Source organism: Larimichthys crocea, chromosome IX (assembly GCF_000972845.2).
Source record: "Larimichthys crocea isolate SSNF chromosome IX, L_crocea_2.0, whole genome shotgun sequence".
Taxonomy (NCBI): domain Eukaryota; kingdom Metazoa; phylum Chordata; class Actinopteri; family Sciaenidae; genus Larimichthys; species Larimichthys crocea.
In genome coordinates, this window is record NC_040019.1 from 869,663 (window position 1) to 881,117 (window position 11,455).

At 41.5% G+C, this 11,455-nt stretch overlaps 2 protein-coding genes across 2 annotated transcripts; both read left to right on the plus strand.

Moving 5' to 3' along the window:
• The first annotated feature begins 2,659 nt into the window (after positions 1-2,659).
• Positions 2,660-6,597, plus strand: LOC104926611 (proteinase-activated receptor 1). The gene is made up of 2 exons (XM_010740505.3): positions 2,660-2,928; positions 3,922-6,597. The coding sequence occupies exons 1-2, from the start codon at positions 2,832-2,834 to the stop codon at positions 5,175-5,177; spliced, it is 1,353 nt and encodes a 450-aa protein (XP_010738807.2). The 5' UTR covers positions 2,660-2,831; the 3' UTR covers positions 5,178-6,597.
• Positions 6,598-8,449: 1,852 nt separating this feature from the next.
• f2rl1.1 (coagulation factor II (thrombin) receptor-like 1, tandem duplicate 1) lies at positions 8,450-10,378 on the plus strand. The gene is made up of 2 exons (XM_019264884.2): positions 8,450-8,630; positions 8,961-10,378. The coding sequence occupies exons 1-2, from the start codon at positions 8,564-8,566 to the stop codon at positions 10,025-10,027; spliced, it is 1,134 nt and encodes a 377-aa protein (XP_019120429.1). The 5' UTR covers positions 8,450-8,563; the 3' UTR covers positions 10,028-10,378.
• Positions 10,379-11,455: the final 1,077 nt, after the last annotated feature.

The window sequence follows — 11,455 nt, forward strand, 5'->3', positions numbered from 1 at the left end:
TTTTTTTTTCCTTTTAAAAATTCTGTAAGACGACCTGGTTCTTTGAAGAACTAAAAAATGTTCTTCCCGTGGTGTCACCATGAAGAACCACTTTAGGTTGTAACTTTTATTTTGACTTTATCTTAACTTTGAGTTCTCTGGTGAACCTTTTTATCCTTAAGAACCTTTTTTTTAGGGTTCTTTATGTCACATTTGCAGCTTTTTAAACCTTTTTTTTTAGGTGAAGCTTTGCAGCAACTACCAGTAGGTAAAAGGTTCCTTGCAGAACCAAAAAGTTTCACCTTGAAGAAGCACTTTAGGTTGTACCTCAAACATTTATTTTTAACGGTGTAGTTTCTAGTCTTTATTCTATACACTCCGTTTAGACAAATCAGAGAATACTTTATGAAATAGAATGACTCAGCAAAAAAAAGGGGAACTCGTATAAACATGAAAAGATCTTTTATCTCAAGTGCAGCCGGCTGCGTTGTGCACAAAACTGTTTCAGAAATAAGAAACAGATCATTGTGACAAATGTAAGGAAATGAGTTCAGGCGGTCTGTGAGCTCAGATACTGAGTCTGAGTACCCGCTGGATACAAAGCTCAGGATGAATGAGTCAGACGGCTCCCACCCCATCCTGCCTCATCTCCCTCCGTCTGTCAGACTCTGTCTCTTTTCATCGTAGGGAAAGTGACCGCCACATTTCTCCTTTCTTTCTTTCTAACAAACACATTTGTGTTTTTGTTTTTGTCCTCGGCTAACTACAGACCACCCAGGAGCCGACACATGGAGGTAAATACTTCAGTGACTTGACTTAGTTCTCTATATTTCTGCCAGAAGCAGTGGGAACTTTCTGGCTATACGCAAGAAAGTACATAAATAATGTGATCCCATGGGAGGGGAGGCTATTAGGAGTCTGTACAACTTGTGTACATGAGCAAGTAAACAGAAAAGGAAAGAGCGCACAGCTGGCTGCTGTCTCAGAAGATCCTGATAGTAAACATACACAAATAAGAATATATGATTACTGAAAAAGGTCGAACAAAGTCTGCTCTTCATCAAAATCTGTTCCAGAATCTGTTCCTCTGTAATTTGCTGTTTGTCTAAAGGGACGGGGATGTGCCATAAACACAGGAAGCACATCAGCATCTCCAGGGTTATGTTGCTTCACGTCCAATCTGGACTCCTGCATTCCCTGAAGCTGCGTTGGTGGATGTTTGTTTTTTTTATCTCAGAAAGTCCCCAAATTATCAGACATGACAGAAAACATTCACGCTCCACTTCAGTTCGGTTCTCGTTTGGAAAAAAACACTGAACATAACGCTGATGAGGCTATTTTTCTGACATTTGTAACCTGAGTAAATATAAAAACAATTCATATGAAGAAAGTTTTACCAAACAAAAAATGTTTCTAAGGTTTAAAATATTTAAAAAGCTGCTAAATGAATCATCACTACTAAAGTGTTAAGTAATTCAGAATCATCACACTCGGAGCTGTATCACTTCTAACAAAGACCCCATCACTCCAGCTGTGGCCTCTCTCTGCCAGAGTTTAGATATAGTATAATATATATAAATTATATATATATATATATATATATAATTTATATGTATTTCCTATAAAGCACTACACAGGTAAAAATACAGGTAACTTAAACCTAGAATTACTTGCAGAGACTCAACAATTCCCACCATGAGCCGACACTTGGCGACGGTGGACCTAGTTCCTCTTGTTTTGATCCATATAAATACATCTTTGCTTACTTTAAATGTCCTATATCATATATTTGGACTATAGAAAGGTTAGATTACACTTTAAGGCTAACGGAGGACTGAATAAATAAAAAGCAGCGGTGGGAAGTAAGTGAGTAATATGAGGTGTTTGCACTTTAATGGAGTATTTCCATATTTATGTGACTTTATACTTAAATGTTGGGCTACCTTTACACGCATCAGCATCAGGTTAAAGGAGGTTCCGCAGGTCCTTCATCCCTGCTGCTGTGAGACTTTACAACACCTGCACCTGATCATGTTGTAGTCTCTTGTTCATGTCAACCATTGCTATTTTTTGTTCTTGTTTGTTTTGTTTTTGTTTTTTGTTTTTTGTTGTTGTTTTTTAAAGTTTATGTTCTACCTTAGTACTTGTAAATCTGCACATTCTACTTTAGTACTTTTTGTAAATATGTACACTTGTGTTTTCCCTCCTTGATTCTATTTTTCGCTGCTGTAAACAAGTGAATTTCCCCGTTGTGGGATAAATAAAGTATTATCTAATCTAATCTAATCAGGATGATGAACACGTGATTTGAATTCAGTGATATACATCATTCTACATGAGGAATATACTTGAGTTACTTCAAGTGTATTCTGATTCATTTTAGGGGGTAAAACTTTGACTATGCGATGATGAGGCAGCTTCAGGTCACCATTAGCAACCACATGAAGTCTGACCTGCATCCACATGAGTTTTGAAACCATAATAAAACACTATAATAAAAACAATGGTGATGATGAATTGCATGCCAGGGGGACGGGTGATGGGAACTGGTTGTTATGGTTCATTTAGAGTTTGGACCTTTATCATCTGGTTCAGACAAAGTGACGTCAACCCAAAGGCATGTCTCTGGCTGCAGCTGATTGGTGGATGAGGCCCCCGTTTGGGACAGACTGGACTGTGTGGGCGGACACACACACACACACACACACACACACACCGGCTGGGTGACGATCTGCAGCAGGAGAATTAAACTGGAGACAGACTCGAGGAACGCGGAGAAGACACACGCGCGGATTTTTAACGACAGTTTCTTAACAACTGTTTTTTAATTTTTATTTTTTTTGAGAATCAAAATGTTTTGTCCAAAAACTTTGCTCCTGGTTCTGCTGTTGGCTCATGCGGCTTCGGCTGCAGACAAGAACCACAAGAACCCTAAAAACAAGAAGAACGGTAAGACTTGAAATGAGTTTCTAATTAAGTCAGTGATAATTAGTATTTTTATGTGTGAATGACTTTACACATGTAATTTTGTACATTAACAAATAAGTGTGAATGTTTGTTAATGTACTGTTTGTCTGTTGTGTTCTTATTCGTCGATTAATCGATTCACAGAAATTTAATCAGCAGCTATTTTGTAACTTAATTAATTGTTTGAGTCATTTTTCAAGAAGAAATAGTGAAACTATGTCAAACATTCTCTGGTTTCAGCTTCTTAAAGGTTTTTTTTTGTCATAGATCACAGTAACTTAAACATCTTTGGGTTTTTGGACTTTCTTTCAATCAGAATATTAATTGATTATGATGAAACCATCAAAGTGTAACAGTTAACGATTCTTTATTTCTGTTTGATTTGCAGCTCTACACTTTGAAAGTGTCAAAATGAAAACCACAGACATAAAGATCAAATCGTCATATTTACACCAGAGAATTCTGACATTTGTTTGTTTTTTCTTTCTCTTATTTGTCTAATTGATTTTAGGCTGCAACTACTAATTATTTCTATCATCCGCTAATCTGAGGATTACTTTATTGTGTCTATAATTTCTAAGGCTCCTTCTTGACATATTCATATAGATTTTTATTTTATTTTAAACACAATAGCAGACACAAAAGAAGCCGGTAAAATTCATATTGAGGATCTGGAACCAGTAAATTATTGATATTTTCAATTTCAAAAAGTAAGTGAGAAGAAGAAAAGTAAGAACAAACTGATGTTTATTCTTCCGTTGATCGATTAATCAACTATGAATGACTGAATGATTAAAAACACTGAACTAGTAGTAGATATTATCATGATCATCATCTTGATTACCTAATTTAAGACCATTATTTTTGTTTAAATGTGGAAGTTGTGGTGAAATCTACAGACACAAACAGACAAAGACGTAAATCTGTATTTTATCTTTTGTTTCTTGGACCTGATGCATTCTTTTCTCTCTCCAGGCACGACGTTTTACGGGAGGACATTTTCCCTTCTTTCTTCAGTCATTGATGAACCGATTGACCTGGGTCAGTTTATTGACGATGACGATGTCCACAAACATAACCATTCTGCAAGCCCTCGGGGGCGTAAGGTAGCCAACTACAGCCAGCCGAGGATCTCAGGAGAGGCGCTGCTGTTCCTCACGGGCCCCGTGTCCACCGTCCTCATACCGTCCTTCTACACGCTGGTCTGCCTCATCAGCGTGCCCATCAACATCTGCGCCGTGCTGGCCTTCTCACGGAAGATCCGTCCCAAGAAGCCGTCGGCGATCTACATGCTGAACCTGGCCTGTGCGGACCTCCTCTTTGGCCTGCTGCTCCCCTTCAAGATCTCCTATCACTTCGGCGGCAACGACTGGATATTCGGCTCGCTCATGTGCCGCGTGGTGACTGCAGCTTTCTACTGGAACATGTACTGCTCCGTTCTCCTCATAGCTTGCATCAGCGTGGACCGGCTTCTTGCTGTGGTCTACCCCATCGACTCCCTGGTTTGGAGAAGGCCGCGGAACTCCGTCATAGCCTGCGTAGCCATGTGGACACTGTCCTTCGCGGTTTCCGTGCCCCTCGTCCTCTCCGAACAGACCGTCCACCTTTACGAGCTGAACATCACCACCTGCCACGACATCCAGCCCGTCCACAAGCTCGTCTCGCAGTACACCATCTACTTCATCATCCTTTGCTGCGTCCTCTTCTTCCTGCCTCTGCTCATCACGCTGGTGTCCTACACTCGGGTGATCTGGACCCTGAGCAGGGTCCCACGCGGGGTCCCCGGACGCTCTCGCAGAAAGACGAGAGCACTGGTGATGGCTTTGACCGTGCTCGTGATGTTTGTGCTGTGTTTCACGCCCACAAACTGTCTGCTTCTAGTGCACTACCTGCAGCTCAGCAAGGGAGTGGAGAAGGTCCAAGAGGCGCCCGACGGCTCCTATGCAGTCTATCTGGTGTTTTTGTGTCTGGGAAGTCTGAACTGCGTCCTGGATCCTCTGGTCTACTACTTCGGATCATCCCAATGCCAGAGACAGCTATCCAGCATGCTGAGGTGCGAGAAGTTCACAGACATCAACAGCAGCAGCTCGTCATCGAATTCATGCAGATCCAGCAGCAGAAATATCCTGAAAGCCAAACGCACCGAAAGCTCCGACATAAACACTACAGTCACCGCGATGGACTCTTTCCAAAAAAGCCTCAGCAGCCAATACAAGAAACTGCTGGTCTGATTAAACGGGCGTTAATCAGAGTGACTCTTACTTGTGATTTTTAAAGTCAGGAAACAGTAGAAAGTGAAGGTGTAGTCAGGTTTAGGCCGCTGTTTGTGTTTTTCTTTTAGGATTCAGATGAAGGGAGGATGACTTGAGCTCTCCTCGAGGCAGAATCAGTAGAAATTTTTGGTTTCCTTAACAGTAAACGTGCAAATGGCCGACGTGCCTTTGGAGTGACGCACACAGTCAGAACAAACGGAAGGAAGTTGAGCTCAGATAACAACGAGCTCTGGAACAATTGCTGAACATCGAAACTATGAAAAGCTTTTACTTTCGCAGTGTTATGAGTTTATAAGCGCTCAGTATTACATGTAATGGAAGAAAACCTGCAGTTTTCTTTTTGTTTTTTTGTTTTTTTCTGTATATACTTTTGCCGAAAAGCTTATTCTAAAGCACTAACTAACTAATTAAGCTGCCCACCATGTTTTATTTTGTGTATATATATTCAAAGCTTTTTTTTTTGCCACTTCTGGTCTGTGAATAAATATTTTATCATATCATCATTGTGACAGTATTATCAAGAAACAATAGTAATGAGCCGAGTCGTAGATTGTGCTTTGCTGCTCTCTGCAGGTTGGAGATGTGAAGTACTTTTATGAGCGTCGTGCATATTAAGGCCTTTTTATTTTACACCGTTTTGCCAGATTCTCTTCTCCTCCAGCAGGTGGCGCTACTGTACTTTTAATAAAAGGTAACCTGAAGGAGAGAATCTGACCTCAGCCGCCTCTTTCACTGTGTGTTAGTCTGATGTGATGAAGGGACTACTGACTGAGTAAATACTGGCTATCACGTTAAGTATATTTACTCAAGTACTACATTTGTCAGATTACTGTTGTCCATATCCTTCCTATCCAGTGAAAGTTATGTATGTATATATATCTATAATGCTAAAAACAGGACAAACATATGATGATCTTATAGACCATGATGCATTGCTTATAGATTAAACTAGCCAACAGTATATGGAGTAGTTCAAAATAAGCTTACAGCCGTAAAATGCAACATATACATTGAAGCAGCAGGAATATGAATTAAAAAAACATCAGATATAAAAAGAAAACACTGACAGCGAACATCTTATTGCACTATGAGTACTTTTATAGTATATTTTGCTGATAATACTCATATACTTTTACTTAAGAGGAGTATTCATACAAACGTTTCATCATATCCAGGATGTACCGGCTTGGCTCCAGCCCCTCTGTGACCCTGATGAGTGTAATCATGTTGGGCATCAGGTGTGTACTGCTGTACTGGGCAGGTCGCAGGTGTAGAAACATAAAACAGTCTAATGGTCTGAGCTGGTTTTGGACGGGATTTTCTGGTCCGGCCTGCTCTTTGATGAGAACTGATGACATTGTTCAGATGTACACTGTAATCTGGACCCCGGCTGTAAAACATGGCTCAATAAAAATGGATTTTCAAATGTTCCATGTGTCTGATTGTTGTTGATAGCACTTCTGGATTTCTGTTTTTTGGAGTTTTGCAGCAGCTTCTTCATGGAAAGTTTAACATGATCATAGTTCCCAACATTTTACCTTAAGGGAGTCGAGAAAACTGACGACTAAGTGACATATTTGATGGATGTTTGATATGATATTCAAAGTATAACAATAACAGAAGGGAACACCTGATAAACTGTATGATTAACATAAATAGTGAACACAATAATTGCGGGAAGTTTGTGTTTAATACAGTTTTCTGTCTATATTATATATATATATATATCTTTTTACCAATCATACATAGCTGATAGGCATCACAAAGTAGTGTAATAACGGTAGTTCAGCGTTTTCTCTTTGCCTGCTTCACCTGCAAACTTGTCTAATGTCGATCGAGGCTGTTTAACAGACAGTGAAGCTCTGTGAAGACGGTTTGTGTTCAGGACTTTTAAATAATAATCTTAACTTTAAAAATAACAAGTTTAAGTTTTCTTACACCCCCCAAAAAACCTCACAACCCCTCTTGTGAAGCGTTTGGCGACCCCTGGTGGGGGTCCGGACCCTCAGGTTGGTACCAGTCGTCTAATGAATTACTTTTTAGTGAAACCAAAGGAATACCACCAATGCTTTTATACATATCGGGTTTTAATAAGGTCGAATAATGATTGTTACTTCTACAAATACAGCAGAGGGGTCTGTGGGAGCCCAAACAATGAAGAAATTGGCATGATATGCAACAAAGAACCTCAACTGGACTTGAATAATTACAATTATTTACTGGTTGAGCAACAAGATCGAGTTTTTTAAAGCAGCCCACCATGACAGCAAAGCTCATGGAGGATTATTTAGAGCATCAGCAGCTGAGACAAACTAAAGGTCTGCACTTAATGTAACATCACACTGTGTCTGTTCCCACATGTGCAGGTGTGATGTACTTTCTGTTCTTCCTTCTTTGAAAGGCCGCACAGTAAATTAGGGGGAAATTAAAGTAGGTCAGACTATAATCTTAATTACATCGACTTTATTATGCCAATAAACAACTCCCGGTGTTAACACACACACACTGCTTCTATTTATGACTGTTTGATGACGACTGCCCTCCTGTAGTTTTATCAGAATCTCCTCCACTCTACTGGTCTTTTGTTTTAGGAGACACGTCAGCCTCATTTTATGAAACTTAATGTCAACATATTCAGTCTACACAGTGCAGCATTAAACTGATTAAAGGGCATTTCAATTCATTTTAGTTTATCTGTCACATGTAATCATACAGGTACATTAAAGTGTGTCTGATAGACAGATTCTGCATTTGAAAACCTTCTGGTCTGATCTGTTCTGATCTGGTCTGTTCTGGTCTGATCTGATCTTGTCTTGTCTTGTGTGTATTTTTGCTCTGTAGACAGACACATGACGCTACTTGTTGATCATGTGACTCAAAGTCTAAAAAGATCAGAATGCGTCATGGATCAGGAAACAGCAGAAATCTAAATATACAAAATAAAAGCACCCACACTGAAGTAAAACGTTTTTTTATTCATATTCCTGCTGTGGATGCTGTCAGACAAATGTGAAAACATCAAATGTAATAACTCAAATAAAGTTAAAGTCAGATCCGCGCTTAAGTACAAGTACTTGAGTAAATGTACTTAGTTACATTCCATATTTGGATTGTTTATCAGATGTCTTTGATTCCTGGAGTGCGGACGATCTGTTCCAATCAGCGGAGGTGTGTCTCGCGATAGGCTTCACGCGGTCACCTGACCGGGTGACATCACGCAGGTGCGAAAAAAAAAAAAAACCCCGAGGTATTTGAGGGCATGGCCGGTACACAGAGACAGTGAAGCGGAGAAGAGCGCAGCCACACCCGCGGACAGTCTGCACTCTGCTTCCTAACCTCCAGCCATGAGTCTGCGAGGCTTCCACCTGATCCTGCTCCTGTCTGGGCTCCACACCTGCCTGTCACAGAAAGGTGAGCCCCCCTCCTGTTTGTCTGAGTTTTATTATTATATATTATTCAGCTCAGAGACATTCAGGATTTACCAACCTACACACGTCGCTTCTGAGCTCTGTCTGTGTCATGTTTCACTTCTTTACAGGCTGAGTTGGTTTGACAGAGCTGAGTAATAAAAGTTTCTGTAAATTATTCGGCTGTGATACTTTGACCTGCTTTTTAAAAACACAGTTCAAACCTCCTGACTTCTCACAGCTGAACAGAGCTGATATTTGACTTTCATGTTCGTGCATTCAAACCTGCCTGACTTCTGCTTTCCATTCGTTTTCATGTTGTGACTTGACACAGACTCGAAAGGCTTCACCGGGACGGAAACAGACGACGGGTTGTTGGTCAGCTCCCAGGCCCAGAAGGTCCTGAGCAGTTCTCTCACGACCGTCTTCCTCCCGATCATCTACATCATCGTGTTCGCTTTGGGACTTCCCACCAACGCGTTGGCGATCTGGGTGTTCCTCTTCAGGACCAAGACGAAGCACCCGGCGTCCATCTACATGGCTAACCTGGCGCTCGCCGACCTGCTCTTTGTTATCTGGGTCCCCATGAAAATAGCGTACCACTTCAACGGCAACAACTGGATCTATGGTCAGGGGCTGTGCAAAGTCCTGGTGGCGTTTTTCTACGGCAACATGTACTGCTCCATCGCCTTCATCGCCTGTATAAGCGTCCAGCGATACTGGGCTGTGGTCAACCCGCTCGGACAGCGGCAGAGAGACAACCGCATGGCCGTAGCCGTCTCCGTCACAATCTGGGTGGTGGTCTGGCTCATCACGATCCCTCTCTACCTGTACGATCAGGAGGTCTACGTGAGGAACCTCGAGATCTACACCTGCCACGACGTCACCAGGCCCGCTCATAATAAAATAGCAGCGGGATACTTCCTGACGATGGGAATATTTGGATTCGTTGTTCCGACAGTTGTGTGCATCATATCCTACGTCCTCATGCTCAGGGCTCTCAGGAACAGCATGTCGGATCCAACCATCACCAAGAAGCGGCGAAAGGCCGTCGTCCTGATCGTCACCGTGTTGATCATGTTCTTGGTGTGCTTCACCCCGAGTAACATCATGCTGCTGGTGCACTACATCCTCCTCCTGGGCAAAGCCGAGAACAACCTGTACGGATTTTACATCACCACCCTGTGCCTGGCGAGTCTCAACAGCTGCTTCGATCCGTTCGTGTACTACTTCATCTCCGAGGACTTCAGGAACCACGTGAAGAACACGTTCCTCTGCAGGAGCGAGAGGACCGTGGAGAGGATGAGGATCTCCTTCAACGCTCTGAAGTACTCCAAGAAGAGCAACACCTACACGTCTGACACGGGGGACACGGGGACCACGCAGAGCAGCAGCTGCTAGTGGACTGTTGGTGTTTTTAAGCTGAATCCTGATGGATTAACTCAGGCGTAAAGTCAATTTCTTTTTAAATTCTACTGTGAGGAAATTTCGGAGCGTCCTCTGTGGTTAGGACCTCCTGGAAGTTGTCTAAGTTACTGCATTTTATTTTTAAAAATGGAAATTTGATGTGATATTTAATGCTCTTGGTTCTGTGGTTTTATTCGATATGGGATTGGGTGTGAATGATGCGTTTTAATCATTTTTAATGTGTGAGATAAATTATTTGTCAGCGTTTTTAAGACTCAGACGTTTTGTACGATACACGATACGCACTTGTATATATCTATATATATAAGGATTTTTACTTGTGACTATATTTTTTGTCAATAAAATGAAATGTGCAACTAACTGTGTTTTTATCCCCCAACAAACTGTCCAAGTAGCTGTCTTTGAAAAAGTACTCGACAGTTAAAGCGAGGGCAGTGTTGTAGTTAAGATTAGGGATGGGAATCGAGAACCGGTTCCGTGTGTTTCAATCCCACGGAATCGTTTGGCAGGTTATCTTAATTCTCTTATCGATTCCAGAAAGCACGAATCACGTCACATAACTTTCCGCAAGAAGTAACGCACGCTCGATTCCGGGAAGCACGACTAATTACGCCACGTAACTTACGCAAGTTTCACACGTGCCGTGTAGTCAGTAGTAAACAATGTCACCCACTCGGTTCAAACGTTTCAAAGTTTGGCTGCATTTCACCAAAAAAAATGGCAACAGGGCGACTTGCAATCATTGCAAAGTGGAGATAACAGCGTCGGGAGGGAACACGACGAACATGCAGAAACATTTGCGCACACAACATGCAATATTTTGAAATGAATGTCGTGTTTTTGACACGCTTCGGACTGGAGATGAATCTCAACCTGGCAGCAGCGACAGCAGCCAGGCTATGACCACCTCTACGGAAAGTAGTTACACATTGTTACTATTATCCAGGCTGTGAGCCTCTTTTGACCTCGCTGTTGGTTTTGTAAGGTCATGATACTTCTAACTAAACAAAGTTGATGCTGATCAACCTGTTTGTTCTCTTTTTTTCCAAATGAGAATCGATAAAGAATCGAATCAATTCCTATCCCTAGTCAAGATCGCCTAAGTCACGACCAGACAGTGATTAATACTAATCTAATGATAATATACGGCAACAGAGTTTTACATCCAATCACAGTTAATGATGTTAACAAATAAATCAAGACCGATCTCAGGTACCACAACACAGAAAGAAGACATTAAAAGATCTTAAATCTAATTAGCAGAAGTCTTAAATATGTTTCTCTCGCCTGCTTTAGGACATAATGTTCTGAAAACTCAAACATCATAGCAGCAGCAGTGCATTGTGCTGCAGGAGTTTGTGTCACCTTCATACATTGTTGGCCATTAAAGAAACTTGGTGA

Coding starts and splice junctions, on each gene's coding strand:
- LOC104926611 (XM_010740505.3), top strand. CDS start 2,832: ATGTTTTGTCCAAAAACTTTGCTCCTGGTTCTGCTGTTGGCTCATGCG. Junction 2,929..3,921: donor CCCTAAAAACAAGAAGAACG/GTAAGACTTGAA, acceptor TTCTCTCTCCAG/GCACGACGTTTTACGGGAGG.
- f2rl1.1 (XM_019264884.2), top strand. CDS start 8,564: ATGAGTCTGCGAGGCTTCCACCTGATCCTGCTCCTGTCTGGGCTCCAC. Junction 8,631..8,960: donor CACCTGCCTGTCACAGAAAG/GTGAGCCCCCCT, acceptor GACTTGACACAG/ACTCGAAAGGCTTCACCGGG.